This window comes from Python bivittatus, unplaced genomic scaffold, assembly GCF_059951505.1.
Source record: "Python bivittatus isolate LINGU-HERP-01145 unplaced genomic scaffold, Pbiv_v1 ctg000340_np1212, whole genome shotgun sequence".
Lineage (NCBI taxonomy): Eukaryota > Metazoa > Chordata > Lepidosauria > Squamata > Pythonidae > Python > Python bivittatus.
The window spans coordinates 5,616,076-5,643,308 of NW_028277056.1; the positions used below are offsets into that span (position 1 = coordinate 5,616,076).

Genomic DNA, 27,233 nt, shown 5'->3' on the forward strand with positions numbered 1-27,233 from the left:
CTTTTCCAATTAGCAAATTTTATTAAAAGTCATAAGCTTTTGTGATCTTATGATTGATACGGAATGATGACAGCTGTAGTACAAATGATCTGGTGGGGGGGGGGGGACACCAGAATTGCAAAAGCTTTATCTGCCATGCTAGACAGTTTCATATTTGTATGAGATGATAAACCACAGCATTTTACCAGGCACTCCTATGTAGTGCCATTAATAAAAAGACTTGAAAGAAAGACTGCTTGGAACCACGTGTGATCACTAAATCTTGTGATAGTTTGACTCTGATTCTGAGATTTCAGTGTTAGCTCAAGGTTTCAGCCACTTACAATGTTTAATTACATTTTGATTTAATTTTGGAAAGTTGTTGAAGATGCTTCCTAACATGTTGCAGGGCAGTGGAAAATTAAGCCTATTTGGGGTGTTTGTGTGTGTGAAAAGGGGATTTCCCAAGTACTGACGCAGGAGGAAAGTAAAAAAAAAAGAGCAATGGATCATAGCTGCTGGAGCTCCAGGAATAGTTGTGTAAATTAGCATCCTCTGAAAAGAAGTAAGAATTAATTCACCTCTCTTGGCAGCTAAGCCCTGGGAATTTCAGGTCTATTAGTGAAACCCAGAAGTCAGTATCAAAGCACTTCCATATCACTGTCTGGAAAACTCCATAGATGCCCTCACCAGAAGCCAAGCTCAACTTGAGGGGATCTTTATCTTGCTGAAAACCCACAACACATTTGAGTATTGGAAAATCACCACTCAGAATGTGGAAATGTAAGGAAATTTCCAAGGGTAATAATTCTGTAAGAACCAGTTTGGTGTAGTGGTGAAGGCACCAGGCTAGAAACTATGAGACTGTGAGTTGTAGTCCTGCCTTAGGCATGAAGCCAGTTGGATGACCTTGGGCCAGTCACTTCCTCTCAGCCCCTGGAAGGAGGCAATGGCAAACCACTTCCAAAATCTTGCTAAGAAAACTACAGGGACTTGTCCAGGCAGTCACCAGGAGTCAAAACTGACTTGAAGGGAAGGGAGGAAGGAAGAAAGGGTGCTTTCGACTCTTCCCAACTGAGAATGAGTTGCATGTTTGAGAATGAGAATTATTACAGCTGGATTGCAACATTTGAAGTTTCTAAGAAAGTGCTTCATAGTTACACAATATCCAAGGAAAAACAAATGCAGGAACACATCCCTGAGGATGAATAAATGGAGGATTCTGCATCTTTAGTTGGAAAATAATTTAGTTTTACTGCCATTGCTATCACCGCATTTCATTGTGTAGTCAACTTACAGACATAAATAAATATAGGCTTCACCGATGGAAGGATAGGATGGTGGTGTCACCACACTGAAAAGCAGCTATCTCAGTAGAAAAGAATTAAAAAGAGGTCTTCTGAGCTGCTAGCTCTGCACGTAGCATCATCTTACTCAGGGTTTCTCAACCTTGCAACTCGAAGATGGGTGGGCTTCAACTCCCAGAATTCCTCAGCCAGCCAGGAATTCTGGGAGCTGAAGTCCACTCAACTTCAAGTTGCAAGGTTGAGAGACATTCATCTAACTGACCTTTGCTGATCTCAAAACTTAGCAGGGTTACCTTGGTTAGTTCCTGGATAGCAGACCACCTGGGAATTCCAGGCTATCGGCTGGACTGGGAAGTTGAAAAGAACTCCCATGGCAAAACAATGGGAAATTACTTCCATGTTGTTGCCGAGATCCAATGGGATGCAGCCTCAGAACCAATCTGAGGTTCTCTCTACTTTTACCTTTGATCCACCAAGCTGAAGACAGTCACGCAATCTTTGTCCAGGATCTTGACAATGGCTAGGTTCAAATGTTAAGCCATGCTGGAGAACATTCTCCCTCTCAAGGGCTGCAGGTGTTATGAGTCTGATTTTTAACCTCCAAAAGCCACACCAACAATAGTAACATTACTGGAATAGGTGGTGTTGAAATTTTCTGTCTGATTTTGGGTGGGTTGGTTAATTACACAAATGAGTGTAAATAATACACTTATTAAAAAAAAAAAAAACAACCACCCTGTAGGTTGCCCATCCTTGTATTCAACCACAGTGTTTAACAATAGCTTACTTACTAGTAAACTAGTATTTATATATAAGTTTTGTTTTGACAGTGGATTTTTAATGGATTAATTAATTTAAACTATTTATGGGGTATCTTTAATTGTTGATGGGTTTTTGATTTTAATTGTGAGCCGCCCAGAGTCACCCGTTGGGGGAGATGGGTGGCATACAAATTTAACAACAAATAAATAAATAAACCGCAGCAACCAAGATGGGTAAGAGATAAGCAACTGTTCCAGATCCCAGGTAGCCCTCCCAAACTCAAGTAAAAATCACTGGCATCTTCAAGGTTTTGAGGATGTTTGGCGCACAGCTGCCCAAATTGAAGCCAACCTTTTGGGATGGGAACACCAAAGATTGGGTGGGATTTGGGGGTGGCCTTTTTTGTTTTTAATGTGGGGGGTGGCCTCCTGAGGGATGGGGAGACATTGTGTTGCTGGACAATGAAGCCAGGTCACATTTTGGCCTTCAAGCGGATCACCAAGAATCTAAACTACATCTTACTTTCTTCGGAAGGCAACAAGCCATCATTTGCCTTTAAAACCAAGAAGTCAACAATAAATGCACGGGCTGCTCCGGCCAATTTCTATCCCTGCGCTTATCTACTAGACACGAGAAGGGAATCATCTCCAGTGATTAACACGCCCTGCTCAGTTCAAGTCATTTTTATTCAAAAAGATGGTTTTAGTCTCACTAAGACGTCTTTCTGCTAAGTGAAGACTCCCCCAGTCTCCCTTTCCAGTGGGGAAACGGAGGCAGCAAAGTTAAAGTAAGGCTGTTGTTATGGGAGAGAAATGGAAGTTTTTCAACTTCTCTGGGTGAATCATTCAATATTGCTATAATGTATATTAGTATTTCTCAACCTTGGCAACTTGAAGATGTGTGGACTTCAACTCCCAGAATTCCCCAGCTAGTATGCTGGCTGGGGAATTCTGGGAGTTGAAGTCCACACATCTTCAAGTTGCCAAGGTTGAGAAACACTGCTGAATATTGTCCTCTCTCTCCCCAGAGTAGGAATGGACAGTTTCATTCCAGCTTCAGACTACTTTATAATTAGAAGTACAATCATTTTCCCCCCCTTCTTTCCCACTGATGTCCTAATTGCTGCTTTTCCCCACAAGGCACCACAACCCTGGATGTGACAAGGGGTGACATCTGGATAGAATGTGCTCATCAGTGCCAATCAGAGTACAAAATATTTTGAATTCAAAACAGACGGTTCCAGCCCTATCGGAAATATTCCAAGTTGTCTCCACCTCAAGCCATCCTTTGAGCATTAAAAAAAAAAAAGTTGTTTGGAATAACTACTGTGCCTCAATGCTGTTTCTTCATTTAAACAGCTTTTCATTTAAATGGGATTGCGAACTCATTTGCCACCCAGAGCTCCTTCTGGTAGACAGGTGCCCATATAGAAGTGTTTAAGAAATAATAAAGAAATAAACCTGTTCTGAGCCTGAAACCTTCTGGATTCAAAACATTTTGCACACTTCTATTGCCAAAGCTAACACGGCCATGTGAGAACATGTTGGTTTTCTAATTATGTCTCTTGAAGTAGAGCCACCAATTTATATGGAGCAAGAAGCTTATGCAATTCTTATGCAGCCCACATAGCAATCCACCACACTCCTGTTTCTAGTTTTAGTACAGATGGGTTAGTCTTTTTAAGTGAAAACTAACCTCCTTCAGTTAGAACTCAAGGTTTAGATTAGCGCATGATTTCTGAAGTCAGCTCCAGGCTGCCGCTTGTGACACAACGCAACTCCAACGCAACATTACAATTATAGAGGACCCGCTGCCAAGGGAGCGATGCCTATTTGTAGCGAATCAGCCGGATGATCTTATTATTCATGAAATCCGAGGTGTGTGGGTGAGAGGAGTCCACACAAAAGCCATCACTCATGGCAATTTTAAGTACCTCCTCCACAAAGACCTGGAAACTGTTAATTTGCTTCTTCGTTGGCAGGACCCACAATCTCTTTAAGTTCTGCCTTGTGTACTCTTCTTCTGGCAGGCCTTCCACACTGGCCACCCAATCTAAGGTCACATGATAGGGATCCTGTAAATAACTAGAGATGGATGCCAAGTTGCCATTGAAACAGTAGTAAAGTTTGGAACCTAGAAGTTTGAGGAACAAACTGGAAGTGCTGAATATATGGGCACTGAACACTTCCATGTTAGAAGAGGACAAGCTATAGATCTGGGGAGCTTCCCGGACAGTGAAATGAACTGTTTGTGTCCTCTGATCCAAAGTGATGTTGAGCATAGCGTTCTTCTCTGCTTTGGAGAGCTCCACCTCCTTTTCCTGTAAGGCTTCAATCAGTGGTTGGACCTGGTAAAAGTCTGCTTCCCGCCGAAGCAAGCCCATTTCTTGGAAGTCCTCGGGAAGGTCCAGATGAGAAGTTCTCAAGAAGTTGAGGATGTAGCGGAAAACTTTGCCATCTCTGTCAATGAAGCAGTTGCCTTGGCTGTCTCTTTTGGTTGGCATCTTCCCACTGAACATGGCACCCAGCATGGAGTCTGGAAAGCTGGTCAAAGTGGAGAGGGAAGTCGTGTACAACTTCCCACCAACATTTAGTGTAATGGGTTCTGACATGGCTGGAAATGGGGCACACCTGGGAGAAAGAAATAATGACTGAATTATAATATAGGAATTAAATTTTTGAGGGGAAAGAAAACCCCCGACTGCAATGAAGTTCTAAAATCCCTTTGGCAAACTCTCTAGCATCTCGAAAGCTTTATTCTGTACTTACGGAAAAAGTATTAAAAATCATTTATTATTTATGTAGATTTCATCGTTTCTTTTTCTTGCGGCTCACCACCCGGGGTCTTTGCATTGCAGTGGGTTAAAAAAAAAAGGCAGATAAATAAATAAAATCCAAGTTGCTTGCTGTGGCCTGGAAACCACTGTGCAGCTTGCCCACCAATACAAAATGCCAGCGTTAGGCATCAACACCTTTCGTACTTAAGCAAGCGGAAAGTTACTGGATGCAGTCTGTCTTATCACAGTGCAAAATGAAACACTACGCTCACTTATATAGCTATTGCAGAATCACAACATAAAGGGTTTAGCGTCTCTCAGCCAGCGCCTTAAAGATTCAGAGCAGTTGGCCCGTAAGTGAGAAACTGGATCCTTTGTGTAGAAAGACATCTCTGTACAATATTTGCATAAGTTAAGCATGGATCTTTCAGTGATCCAACACGCCCTCAACACTGTTTGACATCAGTATGAAGCTTTTGGAAGGCGTCATTAAGAGAACTGGATATCATCTGGGTTAGCAGAGTACACGCAACCCGCTAAGCCATCAACAATGGTTTATTAGCCAGAATAGCTGGATTCATGCAGTTCCTTAAACCCATATCAGCCAAGCCATTGATTGTCATCTGCAGCTTCCCATGATGATGGAATCATGATGACACCACAATGCAAACCTCACCCTTGTGGAGTCCTTGGGGTTCTCTGAGCTGGGTTGTTTTCTTGCAAACGTTTCATTACCCAGTGTCAGGTTCAGCCCAAAGAACTCCAAGAGACAATGCAAATACAGTTCTGTTGAGTTTATTAGCTTCAACCTCCAGACAGAAATCTCCCCAGACTGAACCCTAGTTCCCAAGCCAGCCAGCCACAACACCGTGAATTCCTTAGGAGGTGCCCGCCTCATCTTCTTGAACTTCCCACGCTCCTGTTGGGGGCTAAGAACACGCTTATCTCCCTGAGCCTGGCCTTCATAAGTCCATTCCATCACACATCATTCTAGCACTGAAGATGTTACCTAGCTGGGTAATGAAACGTTTGCAAGAAAATAACCCAGCTCAGAGAACCCCAAGGACTCCACAGTTCAACCCTGAGCTACAGATACTCTCTTCTATTGAAACCTCACCCTTACAAACTTGCATTGCGACACTGGACACAAGTATATAAATGGCAGGGTGTGTGTTGTGACATTATGGCACCCACTTTGTCATTTGAATTGTCTTCTCCTCCCTACCCACCCCCCCCACAGAGACTTCTGAAACTTATCTCTTAGCATAATGTGTTCGTCTGGATAAAGCAGTGGGCTGGATAAATCCTGACCAGGCAACAGTGGTATGGGCAGATGGTCCCTGTGTTGGAGATCCAGCCCCTCCAGAAATTTCATGTCTGGAAATTCAGGAGCAAATGCATAATCTGGGGCTATTTTCAGACCCATCATTGTCATAGCAACAAATGCCTTTTTAAAACTCAGGGGGCTGTTTCAGGACAGGAGAGGTCATTCAGCACGACCTATCTGCTGTCCATCTCAAAACTGGATTATGATGACCCATTTAATGGGAAGTTGGCCTCAAAATTGTGCAGGAACCTTATCCTGAGGGCTGTCCATTTGCATATTCAAAGCGGTTGGGCTGACACTCAAAACCCTTCTTATAGTTATATATTAGTCCAATCGTTAAAATCTGACAAAGGTGCCCCGGCAGAAATAGGGCACCTTTGCAGAGACTTCCTATGCAGTAACCTGACACTGAGTGCCCCAGTTGTGAAGCTGCTCCTTGTTAACTTATGGTTGGCGCCAAGCTGCATAAGTTTTCGACGGCAGCTGAAAATATATTTTTTCCCTGAGGCTTTTAACTGAATCTCGGCTGCTATTGTTTTTGTTGTCCTGCTTTTAAGAGGCTGGGTCGATTTAATCCCACTCTGTACCCTTGCGTTGGGGTCATTATATTAATAATAAAAACTGGGTAATAAATGTTATACATAAATAGAATAACCTCCATCTGCTCTGAGCTTTTGATCTGAGCTGATGGCCTTGCTCTGAAGCAAGGAATTCCTCAAATAACTTTTGTTCCTTCCTACATTTTTTTTTTAATGTTTTCTTCCACTGCCTTTCATCCTCAATCTGGGGTTAAACATTGATCAGTTTAAACATCAGACACTTAAAACATCCAACAACCGAAGTCTCCTTTGCTTTTAAAAAAATGCGGAAAAAATGAGTCACTCTTTACATGGTCTGAAACTGGTTTTGTGTGTGTCCAACACCAGCGACAGTTAAACTGGCAGAACAGATTTTATGCCCTGGGTATGTTTATATTACCAAGAAGTATATTACAGAACAGCCAAAACTCAATTCAGAATCAGATTCAATCCCTAATTTCTGCCTGAAACCTAGGGAACCACCTCCTGTCATAATAAAGAGCAGTGAGCGAAAAGATCCAAGGGTCTAACTCAGTGTAATGCAGTTTCTTGATTTCACACCCTATATTAAGACATGGTTTGATACAGCTATAGTTCCAGCACCATAAGTCATAAAACATGATTTCCAAACAAAGGGTTGTGTTTATATAGCGTGCTTAGCAAAGCACATAAACCTTTTTATGGATTAGTGTGTTGCACGAACTCTGCCACAATCATAAACCTGTTTTGGCTTATTTATCTGTGTAACACAGTAGTCAGAGATTTGCTGTAGGTCTGGTATCTCTTTTCCCAAAACTATGCTTTACCAGTAGTCCTTGGTGGAAGCCATTAATGCTCAAAATAGTTGTCCTTATTCCAACACTTTGCCTACTTTTCAGTTTTGTGGACACACTGGGAATTTTTAGAGTCTCATGGACAGGCTGTTATGTTGGGTATTAGCCTCTCATAAACCATTTATTCAGCCACTCACTGTATGCTCTCAATGACATCTTTTTTCTAGGCAGGTGGACACCTTTCTAAGCAGAATAGTGGGATGCAGCCACTAAAATTTTTAATTTTTAAGGATGATGATGATGATGATGATGTACCATCAAGTCTGTGTTGACTCTTAGCAATCACATAGACCTTATTCAGGATGATCTTCCCCAACCTGGTCCTTCAGGTCTTCAAACGGTGCCCCCATCACCACTGTAACTGAGTCCCTCCACTTTGCTGCTGGTTGTCCTCTTCTTCTCTTTCCTTCCACCTTTTCCAGCATCAGAGCCTTCTCCAGAGAGCTGGATCTTCATATCATGTGTCTGAAGTAGGATAATTTGAGCCTGGTCATTTGTATCTTGAGTGAGAATTCTGAGTTGGTTTGTTCAGTGATCCATTTGTTTGTTTTCTTGGCTGTCCACAGTATCCTCAGGAGTCTTCTCCAGCACTAAAGTTCAAAAGCATCAATACTCTTTCCTATCCTGCTTCTTCAAAGTCCAAAGTTCACTCCTACAGAGTGTCACAGAGGATACCATTGCCTGCATGATTATCCTTGTAGGGACAGACACATCCCAGCATTTGAATATCTTTTCCAAGGCCTTCATGGCTGCTCTACCAAGTGCTAGTCTGTGGTGTATTTCTTGACTGCTGGTTCCTTTACTGTTGATAGTTGATCCTAAAAGGCAGAAGCTCTCCACCACTCCAGTATCTTCATTGTCATTTCTAAGGCTGTTTGCTATACCTATTGTCATTAATTTGGTCTTTTTCATGTTTAATCTTAGTCCCTGAGCTCCTGGACTTTTATTACTAGAGCTTGCAGATTCATCGCATTTTCAGCTATCAGAGTAGCATCATCAGCAGAGTGCAGATTATTGATATTTCTTCTACCAATTCTAAAACCACACTCATCTTCTTCCAATCCAGCTTCCCTCAGTAGATATTCTGCATATAGGTTGAATATATAAAGGGAGTGTATCCAGCCTTGTCACACTCATTTGTTCACCTGGAGACTGTTTCACCATGTTCTGTCTGGACCATGGCTTCCTGTTCCGTGTATAGGTTTCTCATGATGACAATTGGATATTCTGGTATTCCCATTTTACTAAGGACATCCCACAGTTTGATATGGGTCAACACAATTGAAGGCCTTTCTATAGTTAATGAAGCACACATTGACTTCTTTTTGGCATTCTTAGGCTTTTACAGCATTGACCAGCAGTAAAGTCTCATGTTCCTTGACCTTTTCTAAAGCCAGCTTGAACATCTGGCATCTCCTAGTCCATGTAGGGCTCTAATCTGTGTTGGATGGACCTAAGCATTATAGTGGTACCTCTAGTTACGAACTTAATCCGTTCCGTGACTCTGGTTGCAACTCGAGTTGGTCTCAAGTCGAGGTAAAGTTTCCCATAAGGTTCAATGTAAATACGGTTAATCCGTTCCGCCCTCTGAATTTGGTTGCACCACGAGACAAATTTCCCCATAAAGTTCGATGTAAATACGGCTAATCCGCCCTCCGAATTTGGTCGCACCCCGAGGTAAATTTCCCCCATAAGGTTCAATATAAATATGGCTAAACAGTTCTGAAAGATATGCATTTTATTTTTAAACCTCAAAAACCTTCCAAACACCACAAAAACCTTCCAAACGTCACAAAACACACCACAAGCTTTACCGAACGTCTCCTTGCTACCGTGATCTTGCCCACAGGAAGCCGCGACCACATGGCAGCAGGGAAAATGGCCGCGGATCCGGTTCGTAAGTAGAGGCGGAGTTCGCATGTCGAGGTAAATTTTTGGGGCCGGAGCTGGTCGTATCTTGAAAAATTCGTAAGGAGGGGCGTTCGTAACTAGAGGTACCACTGTATTTTGCTAGCATATGAAATTAAGGATATTGTGCAATAGCTTGTACACTCTCTTAAGGTTCCTTTCTTTGGTACTGGAATGTAGATTGACCCCTTCCAATCGGTTGGCCACTGTGTCATTCTCCAGCTGGCACAGTTTGGTTAGAACCTTAACAGAGTCTTCTGTTGCTTGCCATATATCTGTAGATTTTTCCTCAATTCCTGTAGCCTTCTGACTTGGTAATAACTGGATTGCTGATCTAATTTCATCTTCCAATGCTAAAGTGCTCATAATGAGGGAATATCTTCTGAGGTATCTTGGACTATGACATCTCTACTGTTCAGAATTTCAGTATACTCCTTCCATCTGTGTTTGATCTTCCTGTAATCAGTTACTGTCTGTCTGTTGGCATCCTTTAACATCCTAATTTGAGGTTAGAACCTCCTTCTGAATTCGGCAATTTTTTGGAAGACTTTCCTTGTTTTTCCACGTCTGTTTCCATCTACAATGTCTTTACAGATGTCATTGTAATACTGCCTCTGGCCTAGGCAGAGAATGCAGAAAAAAATGTCAGATGCAGCATGGAGCATGGCCAATGACAAGATGTTCATGAATACACTGGCACCCATCCGCTCCATACTGGGGACAGAACATGAAACAAAAATAATCTGGATGGGACATTGGTGGCTAAATTGAAGCTTTCAAGAATATGACTGTTTAGCATATGCTACTTTGCTTTGATTTTAACAGATCTTTTACATTTCTTGCCAACAAGTAATTCCTAACAGCTAATATAATTGTCTTTAATAAACCCAGCTCTAAAAATTAAAAGTAGGCTGGCAGAGTCTGGCCACCAGACGACTACAGGACAAATTGTAGCTTAATAGAAAAGGTCATAGTTTGTATGTAAAAAGTCAAAGGTTGAATTCCTGGCATCTTGGAGGCTAGATTGCGTAAGATCAAAAGCAAATATCTTGTGACCAAACTGGTCTGTTGCAATAATAACACGGAGGTGTCCACTGCTCCTCCAGTCCAAAAGTGAGACTCTCTCAGCCCATTGCATCACAAGGGGGAATGTGGAGGAAGAAAGATCTGAACTTCAGTTCTGCAGTAGGTGGCTTGCATCTTACTCAGTGCAGATGCTGGATTTCCTCATTAACAGTATTTCTAGTGCTTGCAATACAATAAAGTGGCCTATTAATAGCTGTGTCCTTGTAATCACATCTGAAGAGGCTTATTGATTCAGTATTGGCTGGGTAGAAGCCTGATATTTAATTAACAAAAGGCTCCAGTAACAGGGGATGGGAAAAATTAAGACTAAGCCAGTGATGGGAAATGTGGCCCTTCAGATGTAGCTAACCTGCCACATCCTTAATCTGTGGCTATTTTGCTAAAAGCTGATAGGGATTTCAGTTCAACAATAACAGGAGGGCTACAAAGGTTTTGTTCCCAAAGATGACTGAATGAGGAACGATTTCGGTTCCAATCCAGTTAAATTCTTATATCCTCCATCACAGTTGGGTGGCTGTGCCAAAATCTAGACTAGAAGGATGTATCTTCCAAACCAGGGTCCCTGAGTTTAGCCTTTGGAGTGGAAATAGCCAGATCTTGAAATACAAGAGGCTGTTGACCGAGCAAAGAGGGAAGAAGACCTGTATTTCTAATAGGATTAGAAAAATCCATCCACTTTGAAATGCCTGCCAGTCGGAATGGCTGATACCTATAACCTTTTCTATATGGAAGCTGGATAATTAAAGCTTGGAGACATCAATACAGGCTTTGGCACACCCACCCACCCACCCTCACAAGAAGGCTGCCAACTTTCAGGAAGAAGAGTGAGTTCTATTCCAAGTAACATTATGCATTTGGGGTTGCTCTGGAAGGCACTGTACCCTCTTTGGTAAGAGAAAAAAATCTTGCAGCATATTAAAACAAACAAATCTATTGCAGCTGAAACCTGTCTTCTAGTAATAGATAGCAAATACTAAGAAGATTGCTTTTTCCATGTAAATGAAAAACAGGACATGTACGTGTGCATCTATCTCCTTTTAAAGCTGAGCTCCCATGAGATCTAGGTTTTTAAATTCCCACCCATAGCCATAGAGGGGACAGGTCAGATACCCTCAACTAACCTCAACCTTTATCAATAAGATCATAGAAGACTGATCAGTGCTTTTAAGGAAGAGTTCTGCCTTAATATGTGAATGATTAACAATACTATTAATTTATCCCCCAGTGAGGTACTACTTTGACGTGGTTGTGGGGCTTGCATGCTCCAAGGAGGATGAGAGCTATGTCGGAAGTTCAACCATACTGGACAGGTCTCATCAGAGGAGCCAGATGAAGAGTGTCTCTCCCATAAACAATATGGTGAGACGTAATTTACAGAAACCTATTCCAGATCAGTCATTGCCCAAGTCAACAAGGACCACGCTAGGTGTTCTAGTTGCTGGAGATCTGGTGACAAGTGGGCTACAGGACTCAGGATCGTTGGCTGAGCAACCAGGCCAGCAGTTGTGGAACTACTGCAAGAAAAGTTGTTACCCGTCACAATATACAAAGACTGAAAATAAAGAAATAACGATTTACCATTACAAATCAAGTTCAACAAGAAGAGGATATCTGAAAAGAATGCACCAGTTCTGGAAAGAACAACATCCAGAATCAGAAATAACAGAACAGAGGCTAGCAGATCAATGTCGATTTATAACATGAAATAAAGTATTCACAGAAGTAGAATTGGAAGAACTGCAAAGGTCTACCCAGAGCAAAGAAATCGAAGCCTTGCCAGAAGTAGCTCAGATTGTAGACGCAACCCAGGGGGAGTTGGCAGTAGAAGAAGCCAGCATAGCTACTGAATCATTTTCATACCCAAACCAGGCACCCTCTCCTCTGCTTTCTCCTCAGAAAGAACAAAGCCCTCTAACTAAAAAACAAGAGGAACTGAAACAGAGAATAACTGAGCATCTAGAACAGCACAAAAACGACAGCGTAAGCTTGCCTGTATTGAAGCTTGTTACAAAGAAACAGCTAGCACAACTATTAAATGATGCCAGTACTGTAATATCAAATATAAGCACCAGCTCACTGCAAGCAACAAACCAACTGATGTACAGCATGGCTGTAGTTATAACTGAATACCTTGGATGCAACATCAACAAACAAGAAAAAAAGCCAAATAGTGCACCACCAAAATGGAAGATCAGGTTGGAAAATAAGATCAGCGTGCTAAGATCAGATGCAAGCAAGCTAGAACACATGAAAGAAAAGAAGCTGAAGAACAAGCAGACCAAAGACTCCCTGATCAAGAAATATCACCTAGAAACAAGGAAGATCGAGGAAGCACTGGAAATAATAAAGCAGCAAATAACAGCCATAGCCAAGAAGATCAGCAGATATGAAGCCCGAATTGCACATTATAGGCAGAATCTCCAATTTCAGTCTAATCAGAAATGTTTTTACCAATCCATTAATGGAAAGACTGCAATGAACCAGTCAACACCTGACAATGAACAAACAGTGCAGTTCTGGGCGCAGCTATGGGACAATCCAAAGAAATACAACAAGAATGCAATTTGGATAGAGGAGGTAGTTAAGAATAAAAAAGAAGCTGAAATGAAAGAACTTGTAATAACAGCAGAAATGGTGGAGAAAAGGGAAAGGAAGATCAAGAATTGGTCAGCACCAGGTGAAGATGAACTGCATAGTTCTTGGTTGAAACATCTGACTGGTCTGCACCCACTCATTGTCCTTTACATGGACAATCTGAAGCTGTATGGGAAAACACCATCTGAAATGGAATCGCTGCTCAACACTGTCCAAATATACAGCCAAGATATTGCAACGGAGTTTGGACTGGACAAATGTGCCACCCTTACCATCAATAGGGCAAAAATAGTGAAGACTGAAGGAAAGATGGAAATAACTTCAAGTCTGGATGAAGAATATCACTACAAATACCTAGGCATCCTTCAAGCTGACAACATCAAGCACATTGAAATCAAGAAGAAGGTTAGTAGTCAATACAACATGAGAGTGAGGAAGATCTTAAAGTCCAAACTCAGTGGAGGAAATACCATCAAGGCAATTAACACCTGGGCAATTCCAGTCATTAGATAACACAGCTGGAATAGTGGACTGGACTCAAGGAGAACTAGATAGGAAGCCCTGGATAGGAAGACCAGAAAAATAATGACAATGAATCATGCCCTTCATCCATACAGCAACATTGACAGACTCTACCTACCAAGGAGCATAGGTGGGCATGAAATGTTGCAAGTACACCAGACAGTTGAAGAAGGAGAAAGGGCATTGGAAGAATATCTGAAGGACAGTGAAGAAGATGCACTGAAGCTAGTACACCATGGAGGCTTACTGAATACTGAAGAGACCAAACTGGCCTACAAGAAAGACCAAATGAAGCATAGAAAAGAGACATGGCAAGACAAAGGATTACATGGCCAGTACACAAAAAAACTAGCAGGCAAAGCAGATAACAAGACCTGGCAATGGCTAAGAGCAGAAAAGTTGAAGAAAGAGACAGAGGGGCTAATTCTGGCTGCACAAGACCAAGCCTTAAGGACAAATGCATATAAAGCCAGAATTGAGAACACAGCAACAGGCAGCAAATGCCGCCTCTGCAAAGAAGCTGAAGAAACAGTGGATCACCTAGTTAGCTGCTGCAAGAAGATCGCACAGACTGACTACAAACAGTGGCATGGCAAAGTAGCCACAATGGTGCGTTGGAATATCTGCAAGAAATACCACTTGCCTGCAAGCAAGAACTGGTGGGACCACAAAACAGACAAAGTAACAGAAAATGAAGAAGCTAAAGTGCTCTGGGACTCTAGAATTCAAACAGACAAACACCAGCCACACAACACCCCAGACTTAACAACTGTTGACAAGAAAGACAAAAAAGTCTGAATAGCGGACATTGCAATATCTGGAGACAGCAGAAGAGAAGAGAAAGAACTGGAGAACATCACAAAATACAAAGACCTGCAAATAGAAGTAGAAAGACTGTGGCAAAAGAACGCAAAGATAGTCCCAAGAGTAATAGGGGCCTTGGGTGCAATCCCAAAACATCTGGAGCACCACTGGAAGACCATCGTCATTGACAAAATCACCATCAGTCCATTGCAAAAGGCAGCTTGACTTGGAAAGGCTTACATCCTGTGACGATACTTTTAACACCATCAAACAACATCTGCCTATCGCAGGTCCTTGGGAAGGACTTGATAGGTAGATAAAAATGCCAAATCCAGTCTAAACATCTGGCTGGCTGTGCAACCAACAATAATTTATTAAGCTTGTATGCTGCCCAACTTACTCATGCTGCAGTCTACACCAGTGTTTTTCAAACTTGGTAACTTTAAGAAGTGTGGACTTCAACTCCCAGAATTCCCCAGCCAGCTGGAATGTTGGGAGTTGAAGTCCACACATCTTAAAGTTGCCAAGTTTGAAAAACCCTGCTCTGGAACAAAAGCACATGGCTGCTTTAGGACTGCTTATGTTTCTAGGCCCACTGTAACCCTAACCGCTTCACTAAATTCCTACTGAAATTTACTCTGAAGTCCCACCCCATTCATGGGCACTCTCTCCTAATAAACCCACATGGGTCTGCAGGGTTTTTATTTCATGTAGCCTCCCACAGGCCTTACCAAATGGTCTTCTTTCAAAGGATCAGGATTGTACAAAAGATGTCGCAGGCTGCTTAGGTTGGGCCATCATCTGCATTTCCAAGAACCTGGGAAAGCGGGAGACAAGAGGCAGGATTGTCTGAAAGCAGGATTGTTACACCTGAGGCATGACCAACGCTAGCTGGAAGCCTGGGAATTGTACGACATTTGCAGAGCATCAGGTAAGGTAAGACTAGCTGTTCCCCTTCAACCTCTGTCCCCAATGTGGACACCTTCCAAACTGGTGGACTTCAACTCCCAGAATTCCTTGGGCATTGTACAGAATTCTGGAAGTTGAAGTCCACCCAGCTGGCAGTTGCCATTGAGGGAAACAACAGCTGAGACAAATATTTGCCCATAATAAGAAAGAAAAAGGAAGATCAGGAATTGAACCAGAATCGTCTGTACATTGCAGCTGCAGTAGATGGGGCCACATCGCATTTGAGGGTGCAGTGGGCTTTTAGGGTGGACCTCATGGGGTTCTTTTGCTGCAGAAAAGTAAAACACTAAACAACTGGCTTATGTTCAAAAGCTTAATATATAACTGATTCTGTGTACTGAAATCTTCCCTGAATAATGATAAATGGGTTTAATTTCAACCACCTTGAGATTCTGTCTATATCAGTGTTTCTGAACCTTGGTGGCTTTAAGTTGTGTGGACTTCAACTCCCAGAATTCCCCAGCCAGCACAGAAGTCCACACATCTTACAGTTGCCAAGTTTGAAAAAAACTAATCAAGAGACATCACCATCAGTGGCTGGAAATGGACTGTCTCTATCAAACTGGATTTGCAATCAATCTGATACCCTGGCAGCTGGCTCATTGGCCTACCTGATTTCTTATATTTTTAAATTATGATTTTTTATTTTTGATGGAAATCTGGCGTTCTGCAAAGCAAAGGACCAGTCTTAGACACAATCTATTTCCCAGAAGTCCGCACATCCTAAAGCCGCCAAGGTTCAGAAACATTGGTCTATATTTCAGCTTTCCCCAGCCTAATATTTTTCATCGTATCCATTTCCTTAAACACCCTGAGAGCCAGTTTGGTGCAGTGGTTAAAGGCATCTGGCTACAAACCGGGGGACCCCGAGTTCTAATCCCATCTTAGGCAGAAAGCCGGCCGGTGACTTTGGGCCAGTCACTCTCTCTCATCCCTCGGCAGAAGGCAAACCACTTCCGAAAACATAAAAAAAAAAAACTGCAGGGACTTCTCTGATTCGAGAAATATTCTCTTTTGGATTAACCTGGCAGAAGAGATCCAGGAGCGCGCTGTGTCAGGTTCACAACCACTAAACATTCCCAGGAAGGGGATTCAAGCCAGCAAGCACGCTATACCCCGGAGAGCATTCGAAAGACCATGCTTACAAAGGACTCCGCCTAAGGCCACCTCGTTTCCACGGCTCTTCTCGACTTTCCGTTCGGTTCAACTCTGTTCTAGCGCTCGCTAAATGTTTGTCAGTTTCTAGGAAATAGAGCATCGGGTCGCACTCAGATTCTCGCGAAGGAGGTGGGTAGTACCTTTTCCGACTAGCCAATTTTATTCAAAGGCATACGCTTTTGGGAAGGTGCTACCTGACCCCTGATTTTTTGTCACCGTAACCTCTCCTCCTACAATGTTTGCACCAGTGTTTTTCAACCTTGGCAACTTTAAGACGTGTGGACTTCAACTCCCAGAATTCCCCAGAAGGCTGGCTGGGGAATTCTGGGAATTGAAGTCCACACGTCTTAAAGTTGCCAAGGTTGAAAAACACTGGTTTACACCAAGAAACATCAGATGTTTCAATATCTGTCCAGCTGTTGAAACATCGGATGTTTCAATATCCTCTTTCTTTTTGTAGGAAACATCATTCTGGGCTATTTCACACGATGCAATTCTTCTCTTTCAGCTATTTCTCTTGCCCTTAAAGCCGACCAAATGAGGCTCTTGCATGGAAGTTCCTTGAGGCAGCGATGCCTTTTGCTGGCCCAAGCAATCATTGCATCAGCTGCATTTACCCCGAAGAGGAAGCATGCTGGAAAAAGCATGCTTTTCTAAGGCCAGGGGGCAGGGTCGGGGTGGATGATGGGCACGGTTATCCCACGGATTTAGGATATAGGATGCATCCGTGTTCGTGTCGCTCCTGGGCATGTTTTCCTTCCTGGCATCCCCCAAACTCCGAAGACAGAGAAACTCCCCGGAGGGGAGAGGAGGGCTGGGGTACCAATCCTGCGAGGGCCCAGCGCTTCAGATCCAGCTGGGGCTCAGCCAGCCTCCCATTCATTGGAGGACCGCAAGCCCCCGCCCCGCTTTGAGCACGGCCGGCTCCGTGGCAACGCCTACCTTTTCTCCCCTGTCTGTCAATCCGCCGCCACTCCGGCGCAGGAGGAAAGCGAGCGCGGTGGGAAAAGGTGAAGGCGAGCGGGCGGTGGGAAAGCCCGATGGAGAAAGAGGAGCGGGGGGAGGGGAGGGGAGGGGAGGGGAGAGCCAGCCGGCCGGCCGCAATGCTCCCCGGGAAATGGAGTTCTCCGGCGCCTCTCCGGCCAGCCGCGCCCAGGGGGCTCTGGGGGAAAGGTTGCAAGCGGTCAGCTGGTGTTAAAGGGGACGCAACCCTGGAATTGCGATACAGGAGAGAGAGAGAGAGAGAGAGAGAGAGAGAGAGAGAGAGAGAGATGATGGATAGATGGATGGACGGATGGACGGATAGATAGATATTGAGTGGAGAGAGATGGATGGATGGACAGATAAAAGAATGGATTTTGAGAGAAAGAGAGATGGTCGGTAGATAGATGGTGGATGGATGGAAGGATAAGAAGTGAGAGTGCTATAGACAGATCTGCACGTAAGAGAAAGGAGAAAGGAGAGAGGTCGGCAGGTTGGTCGGTAGACAGACAAGCCGGGCAAACGGCCTGTTTCCAAGGGCGCAGGAGGTGTTCCCTGCGGTCCGGCTTCGGCTGTCGCAGCGCCTGGCGCCCTCGAGCTGCACCAGCCACGAAGATCCGCCGCCGCCGCGCCGCCGCCGCCCGGGGTTTGCCACGGAGGAGGAGCAAAGCCGGCGTCGGGGCGAGCGGGGCGCTCCCCTGCGAAGGCGCGGTCTCGTGCGCCCGCGGGCAGAGAGGAGCCAGCGGGGCGCCTCCCTTTTCCCTCTTGTTTCCGAGCCGCTGCCTCGAGATGGAGCGAGGGGTCGTCCCCGGGGCGCCCGCGCAGCACCCTTCCGACGCACGCTTGCTCCGGAGTCGGTCCCGCCGGGCTCGCGGGGGTGGCGCGCTCCCGCCCAGGTAAGGGAGCGGCTTGCCGGGTTTAAGGCGGACTGGGAGAGGGAGAGCGGCGGAGCGATGCGGTCTCCAGTTGTTTCTTCTCGACCGGTCCCTGAACTGAGCCTCCCTGTCCAGAAGCAGGGTATCTCTAAGTACCGACCGAAAGAGAGGGAGCGAGTGAAGACCGCCTGCAGCTGAACTCAGCTCCTTGATGACGCTGCCAGGTTTATGCCGAAGCGAAGCGGTTTGCCTTGTTCTGGGAGATTTTTCCAGTTCTAGCCTACAACCCTGTGATTTCCTAGTGGTCTCCCATCCAGGTAGGACCTGAGTCTGAACCTGTCCAGCTGTTTCAGGATGCGAAGATCAGCTCCGTGCTGCCTGCTGCTGTGTTGATGCTCAATATTAGATGTAGACGGGGGCATTTCTCTCCTGGTGTATTTATGGACTGCCTGCTCTCCAAAATAAAATTCCTAGTTATTTGAAACTCTGAGCCAACCTGCAGAACTGCTCCTCTCTTTTTGCTCTCGGCTGAGTGAGATGCATTCTGCACATGCTCAGGAATCTTTTCTTTTCTTTTCTTGGAAGACGACTTCCCTTCTTTCAGGGTGAAGAACTAACTCCAAAGCCCTGGCTGGATTACTTATTCCGATTTACATTCCCGTAGCTGCAGGTTTCCCATGATCTAGGCTGCAAAGAAGGGCTTACATTGCCAAACAAACCTGCTCCAAATTAAGGTCTATTGCATATCATTGCTTACGCACATTCAGCCTGCGTGGTTGGTTTGTGCCTAATTATGCCGAACCACCTTAGAAAAACTGTGTTATTTGAGAGAACAAGGATAAGTCTTAGTACTGGCACAACCTCTGTATTGTAAGGATTTACCCAGATAGGTTAAGCTGTTTGTAGGGAGTGGCCAATGCCATGAAAGAGGGTTCCTGATCTATTTTTTTACACAATGAGTAATTCTACTTTGGAATTCACCACCACAAGATGGGGGGCTGGCTACCCGCTTGGCTGGCTTCAAAGAAAGGATTGGACCAGTTCGTGGAAGTCCTGGGGATCCGTGGCTCCCAGCCTTGATGGGAATCGGGCAGCCTCTGAAGGCCACCTGCTGGCCCACTTGGTGGCCCACTGGGAGAACAGGCTGCTGGACTAGATGGGCCAGGGGTCCCATCCAGCAGGGCACGGCTTATGTTCTTATGTTCTTACTCAGAACAAATCTTTGGCCCCCGAAAAAGTGGATTTACAGGAAGAACTTGACGCTTCTCATTGTAGCAAGAGAACTACGTTAGTCTACGATGGCCAAAAATCAGGGGTGTGGTCCGGTAGCGCCTTTTCTGACTAACCCATTTGATTGAAAGGCAGAAGCTCTTGATTGATTGTTTATTGATTGATCATATTTATATAGCCGCCTAACTCACAAAAAGTGACTCTGGGCGGCGTACCACACGCCTTTATGCCTTCTAAACTGTGTTAGTCAGAAAAGGTGCTACCAGACCCCTCCTGAATTTTTACAGGGGAAAAAAACCCAAGCTTAATAGTAAACCTGTATTTTCCCTACTTGGCACCGATAGGGTTTTTTTTTCCAGTTCTTTCTCTCTTCCCCTCCATCTCATCGCCATCTATTTTCATCAGAACTACCCCACCCGTGCGTGCTGTGACTAAGTAAAGGAGCAGATCAGGCAGGCTATCCATTAAAGCACGCAGGATTATGATAAAAGCCTTTACGAGCCCAGCAAAGTGTTTGGCCGTTGAGGAAGGTGTCTGCTGCATCTCTGGATGATTTACTGATCTGACCCGAGTGACTTTCAATCAGTAGATGGGAGGTAGGCAGGTATCTGCTGTGTCATTGTAATGTTCTTCTTAGCGGAGGTTCTTCCAAGAGAGGATGCCTGCTAATCGTCTCGCCGTCTAGATTTGGTTTCCCCAGTGCAGACTGTGAATTATGGTATTTCCACACCACATCAGTTCCACTCCTCCATCTTTCCAAGTCCTTTTGGAGCCCGCCGGTGGAACCCTTTTGCTCCTGCAGGCCTTGGTGGGGGGCAGGAAAGGGGCAGAGATCTTTAGCAATGCTCCCTCTTGCTGATCAGTAAAACAGCACAAAAGTCCCAGTTCAGCCCCTGCTCCATTCCTTCAGCTTGTGCCAATCCTAGACTAGCAAAACGTCCTTCTCCCTGCACCTCATGCCAAAAAGAAATGTTTAAAAAACATTAAATTCTCACTCACACCGCCCCCCCCCCCAGGCCCTGCATTGATTTTGCTGCAGGGAGAAGTTAACCACGGGACAGCATTTTGCAAAATGCAGTATTTTCTTGGCAACGGTATAGAAATTGTTTGGCATTGCCTCCTTCCAGCGTATCCTGCAAATCCAGGATTTCCCACTGCTGTCACAGAATCACCAAGTCAGAGGATGATATTTAGACCGTTGAGAAGAATCCCTGCTCGCTTCAGGCATTCAAATTCAACATTCCAAAATGATGGATTTCTAACCTCTGCAAGAAGCTGGAAAATAATCGATCTCATTGTCAAACTGCTTTGTTAGGAGGTGTTGTCAAAGATTCAGTGAGAATCTGACTTCCTACAACCTGAATCCATTATTCTGGGTCCTGCACACTGGACTGAGAGAGAACAGGTTTTATTCTATTTACCATCCTTTTGAGTATTTTAAGAATAGTATCATATTTCCCCTTTAGCCATCTTTCCTCAATCTAGCTCTTTCTTTCTTTCTTTCTTTCTTTCTTTCTTTCTTTCTTTCTTTCTTTCTTTCTTTCTTTCTTTCTTTCTTTCTTTCTTTCTTTCTTTCCTTCTCTCCCTCCCTCCCTCCCTCCCTCCCTCCCTTCCTTCCTTCCTTCCTTCCTTCCTTCCCTCCCTCCCTCCCTCCCCTAAGTCCTTCTTTAAAACAGTGCCTGGAACTAGACACAGAACTTGAGGAGGTCTGACCAAGGCAGAATAAAGTAGACCAAATTCTACTTCGGCTGATGGTGCCTAAAATTGCATTTCACAGCTATTTCATGCTGGTGGTATTTGCAACTTTGAGCCAATGGCATGCAATCCAGCAGGTCCAGAGTCAGTTTTGAAGTGGTTCAAAGTTCTCATGTGAAAGTGCCCTTAGTTATTTAATTTCAGAAGCAATTGGCAGAATATGACTGGTGCCTCTTTCTTTATGATTAAAAGAGCCAGTCCTTCATTTTAAAAGAGAAGGAGATGGCTGCCAGTGGTGGAATATCTCCAGGTACCTAGAACTTATTTTAAATAAGAGGTACAAAGCTTTCCTTTTTAACAAACCGGCCAATGAAAATGAAAGCACCGATGTAATTAACGTAATTAGCTTTTTAGAACCCATATAATAAAACAGGACGCCTTTGCTTGGCTCTGCCATTAAAGATGCTTCTGTTAAACAGCCAGCTGACAATGAAAGAGAGAAAAACCTTGCAGATTCAGAGATTTTGAATTACTGTGTAATTCTGGAATAGCTTCCATAAAGTATTGCACAGAAGCTTAGCCTATTTCTCCAATCTGAGAAGGCCCACAGATTCATGTCCTCTGGGTTTTATCACTGGGGAGAGGCACTTGTGGATAAAACAGCCACGGTTATACGGGGATCACACTGCCCACATCTGGCCACAAAGCACAAAACGAAGGTGGTATGATGCCTGTCCATTTTCTTCTGGATTTGAAAGGAGAAGAAAAGCTTTGCAGAGTTTAGCGCGCCTCTGAAACGGAAAACTGGAAACATTATGGCTTGCATGGCATCCCATAACTTAGTTGATGGTAGAAAAAATTAGCTTTGGGAAAGAAGAAAGTGCGAGAAAGAGGTTCATCCCTGCCTCCTGGCGTTGCTGAACTTAACAAACAGGAGGAAAAGTTTTGAACAAGTTTTCAAGGTTCCGTTAATCTACTCTGCTGCAATAAAATAGCATTCCTGGAATCCCTGCAGGATCTGTTTCTTGACCTGGCCTACCTTGCAGGGCTGGCAGGTGACTACCTTCAATGATGTCCAAGGATACTTATTTATTTGTCAAATTTATACGGCCGCCCATCTCACGCAAGGTCTGCTGTTGGAGTCCACTGTCCTGGAACATGCAAATGTTTCTGAAATTTATTTATTGATTTATTGTGTATATTGCAACTTTTCTGTACAGGGCCTTCAGACAGCATACATAGAGCTCCCCCCTCCTATTTTCTCCCAGGACAACAACCTTGTGAGGTAGGTTAGCCTGAATTCTGACTCTGAACGTTATGCAAGAAAGTTCTTTTACTAGGGTATTCATTTTAATTTGTCAGCGGGACCACAAAACCGTAGTTCATTCCACACATTATGTTAAATTATGGTTTGCTTAATAACTGTTGGTAAAACAGTCACACTCTTTTGGCCCAAATCGCCTTGCAGGGTTGTTGTTGTGGGGAAAATAGGAGGAGGGAGCATTATCTAAGCCTCCTTGAATTGTACAAAGGAAAGGCAGGATATAAATCTAATAAATCAATAAGCCACAGTTATCTGGATTCACATATTGTGCTATAAACCATGGCTTGCCCTTTACAATGATTATTTGTGTGATGTATTTGTCCAATTGCTAATTGCTATAAATTCCTTTATTTCAGCCTTGCAAAGGGGTCCATATTTACTTCTTTTCACATTTATGCCCTTTTCTGGGAGAAACAAGCCATGGCTTAATGTAGAGGGAAAGTTTTCCATCAGCATGGAGCTGTTCATCTGATGATACAGCACAGTACAATTTCCTCTGGAATAAATGTGCATAAGATTTAGGATATAACATGGATTTTAGTTCTGATGATGTTCAGTTTTGCTTTAAATGAATATCTTTTTTTTTTCTGAGGCAGGAACCCTCCAGCTAATTGCTAGGACCAAACTTAGTTTTAAAGAAATGCATAATATTGTATGTCAGATTTTATATGCCCCTGCATTTTGCAGATATCCCATTCGCTGTCTAAAGGTAGCCACGTTCTAATTTAAGTCTTGAGCAGGCTTTAAGAATAGATCACAAAAATAAAATGTTTTTTTTAAAATTTGTGTAAACTACTGCATCTAATTATGACGTGATGGCAAACTAAGAGGAATGGCAACTCACTCTTGCAAAGCAGAAATAGAGTTTTGCATGAGTTTGTCTCCCACTCATCCATGTTGTCCGAAAGCATAGCTTGGCCTTTTGCACACGCCGAGTGATTGAATCAAGCCTGCTAAAAATAAAGGCACAATCTATCCAGAGTGAGGCATCGTCTCTATTTCCAAGAATATCTCCGCGTCCCCAACGGACTCCATAAGCTTTTTAGTGAGTAAAAGAGGACTCTTTCTGGAAGGACCTCGAATACTGAGTTTATGCAGAAGGGGTGTCCTGGAGGAGGAATGACTAGAATGGGTGGCCAGTCCTTATCCCTGCGACCTTTTGTGAATGGACAGCATTCAAGATGTTTTACAAGGGTGCCTACAATATGTTCTCAAAGTTCTCGATGTGCCCACAGATGCCCTTTCTTATGTGAACCAAGCCTCCCTGTTCTTTTCAATTATGTATGTATTTATAGAGGTACACATCCTCTATTTATAGAGGTATGTAACTCACGTTGGTGTACATAAAGCTCCCACCTCCTGTTTTCCTCACGACAACAGCCCTGGGAGGTGGTTTGGAGGACGTGACTGCCCAAAGTCCCCCAGGGAACTTCTGGAGCTGACGAGAAATTGGAACCTGGGTCTCCCCACTCCAGCATCTTCCTCACCACCCCAACCTGATTCTGGAGCTGAGAAGATGGGACTGGCCCAAAGCCCCCCAGCCGGCTTCTATGCCTAGATCTCCCAATTTCCTGGTTTCTAATCCAGCACCTTAATGGTGGATCCATTAAAATTGCAATAAATTCCGAGGGTGCTAAATGTGTGTCTTTTGACCCTGGATCCCTGAATTCCACAAGGGTGGTGAGGGAGGGACCAACCATAAGGTAGATTCTGCCAGCCTGAAGTTTACCCACCTGTGATTCAGCCCTGCCATTGGACCCTTCATTTGACTGGCAGACTGATGCCAGGGCTGGCTTAACTGGCGCCTGTCGATTTCACCCAAAGTAGTTTGTAAATCATTCCAATGGAAAGGTGAAAGTTGGGAGAAAATCACCAGAAACCCCTTTCTTTGGTAGGAGGTGAGCAAGAAGCAGGGAAAAAGACTTTTTTCCCAGTCCTTGGAGTCTAATCAGAATATCTGATTTTCTTCAGGGAGCGACTGACGAAACGGTAGATTTTAGTTTCTAAGAGCAAGCGTGGGATTTTTCCCACTTCAGAAAACCGAGAGCCATAAAAAAGGCGTCACCGACTGATCTTTCTATGTAGGCTAACCTGTTTGGGACTTTGCATGCTTCAAGTATTGCGGTCTCAGACAACTCCTGAGGCCCTGAATTTGCTAGTGAGTTATGGATGTCCTTTTGACGATGCAAAAGTACAGTGATGACATTCTTTGGGCTGATAGAATAGGAATGAAAGACAGCAAGGTCAGGGGAATTTTTGGCTGATGGCTGCTTTTTTTAATGCCACTCAGGCCTTCAGGGAGGTAAAAGGAGATGGAGAAAGCCATCTCCCCTCCCCAGAGAAAACACTGAATGTGGAAGCCAAAAAAAAAAAAAAAAAAAGCATTTCCACCATCCAGAAATATTTTGATTGCATTGGATCGTAGAGTAATCAACTAATATTGCACTTTTGCACGCCTCGTTCCATTTTTGAAATGAGCTTTCATTCACCGGGAGATCCTTCTCTGATTAGCCTCTCCTGCTCTGGAACCCTAGTGATCATTGCTTTGAATTCATTAAATCATCTGCTTTTAAAAAATTCAGTGATATGTGCTTACCTGTACCCGGGTTCAGCATTCCATGTACAGTATTTAACGTTTCTGAGCTGCATTCTCCCAGTACCCCTAAACTTCAGCTTCCTTGATTAAATCTTCTTTGTTGATTAGCATCAACTCATGGCTTGGAGATCCTACCTTTGCTTCTAACCTCTGAAGGAGAATTTGCCAGCCAGACAAGTCAGGAATTTTTTTAAAGGAGCATGTTTGATGGAGTTTATCATTGAACGGAGGTCAGTTAATTAATGTTTTCCATTATTACTACCTCATGTCTTTTTGATAGGTCTTTGGTAGCCTTCAGAGAGCTGAATCAGCATCTTCTCCTTCCCTGTGTGGGCAATCCTAGAGATCAACCGTTGCACTGTTTTTGTTAAATCTTCCACTTATCTGAACCCAGATGCACCCTTGAGTTCGTTCACTTGATTTCTGAGCTAGAAATAAAGCTAGCTAGAAAAAAAAAGGTGGTGTAAAAATGTAAGAATAAGAATAATGGCGTAGATACATTTATTAGACATTGCCATTCCTTCTCCTCTCAATCGATTCTGTTTCTTTGGAGCAAATTATATTCTTCAACAGCTCTTTTCCAGCCATAGGAGCCCTCCCACCACGTCCCCATGTCAGTTCAGGAAGTCAAAAATTAAATCATATTTGCCTTCCTGCACTGAGAATTTAAAAGCACATTTAGTTTTCTTACTCTGAGCATTAATTTATGCACTGTGAGGGCTAGGAACTTTATGAGGCAATGTTCTTCCTGAGTTTTATTGAATGGTTTCATGGGCCCTTTAAAACAAAATCCCCACATCCTTGTGTGTGGCAAAGACCTTTGATGTTTCAGAGCTTGATTCTTCATGAGGGCATGGAAGCTTTCTGACTTCCAGTGATGTGGCATATCTTCAACGTCTCTCGCTTCTGGTTGGCACGGTCATCTCCTTCTCTTTCTTATGGACAGATGCTTCCTCTGTCAGCTCCTGTGGCAGGTCTCCTTTGTGTGATCCCATAAATCTTATCAGCTGAAGAAAAACCCTTTGCTACTGCTGTACAGTCTGGGTTTGTTTTTGTTTTTTTGAGCCCCAGAATAAATACAGGCCAGGCTGATTTCAGGCAGGAATATGAACATGCCACAAAGGACTGCAAGTCATGTTGATTCATCTTCACTTTGTTTCTTAAAGCTCTACTAGTAGAAGCCTTTTGTTTCTTCTGACTCCTTTCTCAGACTACAGGTAGTCCCCAGGTTAAGAACGAGTTCCATTCCCAAGGTTTGTCCTTAAGTCGAATTTGTACGTAAGCCGGAACAGTATTATTGTGTAATACTGTATAAGCAGTATTGTGTAATTGACTTGAACCATTGTACATTGGACTCAAATCATTGTATATTTAACTCAAATTTTGCTGCAACAGGGTCCGTTCTTAACTGTGGGTCATCTATAAGCTGAGCATTTTGCTGGGGACTACGTGTATTAATTTAAATCCTGTAAGGGAGAAAATAGAGTTGCTGAAATGGGCAGTGGTTCATCACTGGGAATTCCTCTTTGCAGAGCACGTGCGGATGTAAGAATCAGTTCAGAGCCCAGTAAGGATTCAGGAGAGGGTTGTATAAACAGATACCAGCTATCCTCTCCATAATAACTGAAAAGGATTGCTTCCTCGCTGGTTCACAGGAAAACTATTAGAAAAAAATAGAATGCCTCTTGGCCCTACTGTCTTGAGAGAGAAACTGGAAATAGTTCAGTTGCTGAAGTCTTTGTCATCCCTGTCCCTTTCATTTCAATAAATCCTGTTAAAGAAGACCCTGGGAGAATCACAGCTGAGTTAGCTCTCAAGAGCTTGACCCTGTGTAGAAAAGGAAAGAAGAGAATTTTGGAGAAGACTAGAATTACTTTCACCTATCCTGTAGCCTTTTTAAAGGTATGGGGGCACAAGGAAGGAACTCA

At 43.8% G+C, this 27,233-nt stretch overlaps 2 protein-coding genes across 6 annotated transcripts in view; one reads left to right on the forward strand and one right to left on the reverse strand.

Annotated features, from left to right (window-relative positions):
• Positions 1-83: 83 nt before the first annotated feature.
• KCTD21 (potassium channel tetramerization domain containing 21) lies at positions 84-25,416 on the reverse strand. 3 transcript variants are annotated; one of them, XM_025174918.2, is made up of 3 exons: positions 25,306-25,416; positions 15,209-15,294; positions 84-4,678 (listed from the first exon to the last, which is right to left on the reverse strand). In XM_025174918.2, exon 3 carries the CDS (start codon positions 4,657-4,659, stop codon positions 3,877-3,879), a length of 783 nt encoding a protein of 260 aa, XP_025030686.1. In that variant the 5' UTR covers positions 4,660-4,678; positions 15,209-15,294; positions 25,306-25,416; the 3' UTR covers positions 84-3,876. The 3 variants fall into 3 exon arrangements, with proteins under 3 accessions (XP_025030686.1, XP_087996625.1, XP_087996627.1); XM_088140499.1 differs by lacking the exon at positions 25,306-25,416 and adding an exon at positions 17,547-17,691; XM_088140501.1 differs by lacking the exons at positions 15,209-15,294; positions 25,306-25,416 and adding an exon at positions 17,547-17,664.
• The window catches only part of USP35 (ubiquitin specific peptidase 35), a 31,234-nt gene continuing 21,559 nt past the window's right edge, over positions 17,559-27,233 (forward strand). The window contains exon 1 of one of the 3 annotated variants that reach the window (XM_088140492.1): positions 17,559-17,614. The gene's annotated coding sequence lies outside the window, so the exon portion shown is untranslated. Of the gene's footprint in view, positions 17,615-17,892; positions 18,482-27,233 lie in introns of those variants that run through there. The other 2 variants (XM_088140493.1, XM_088140491.1) reach the window with 2 other exon arrangements.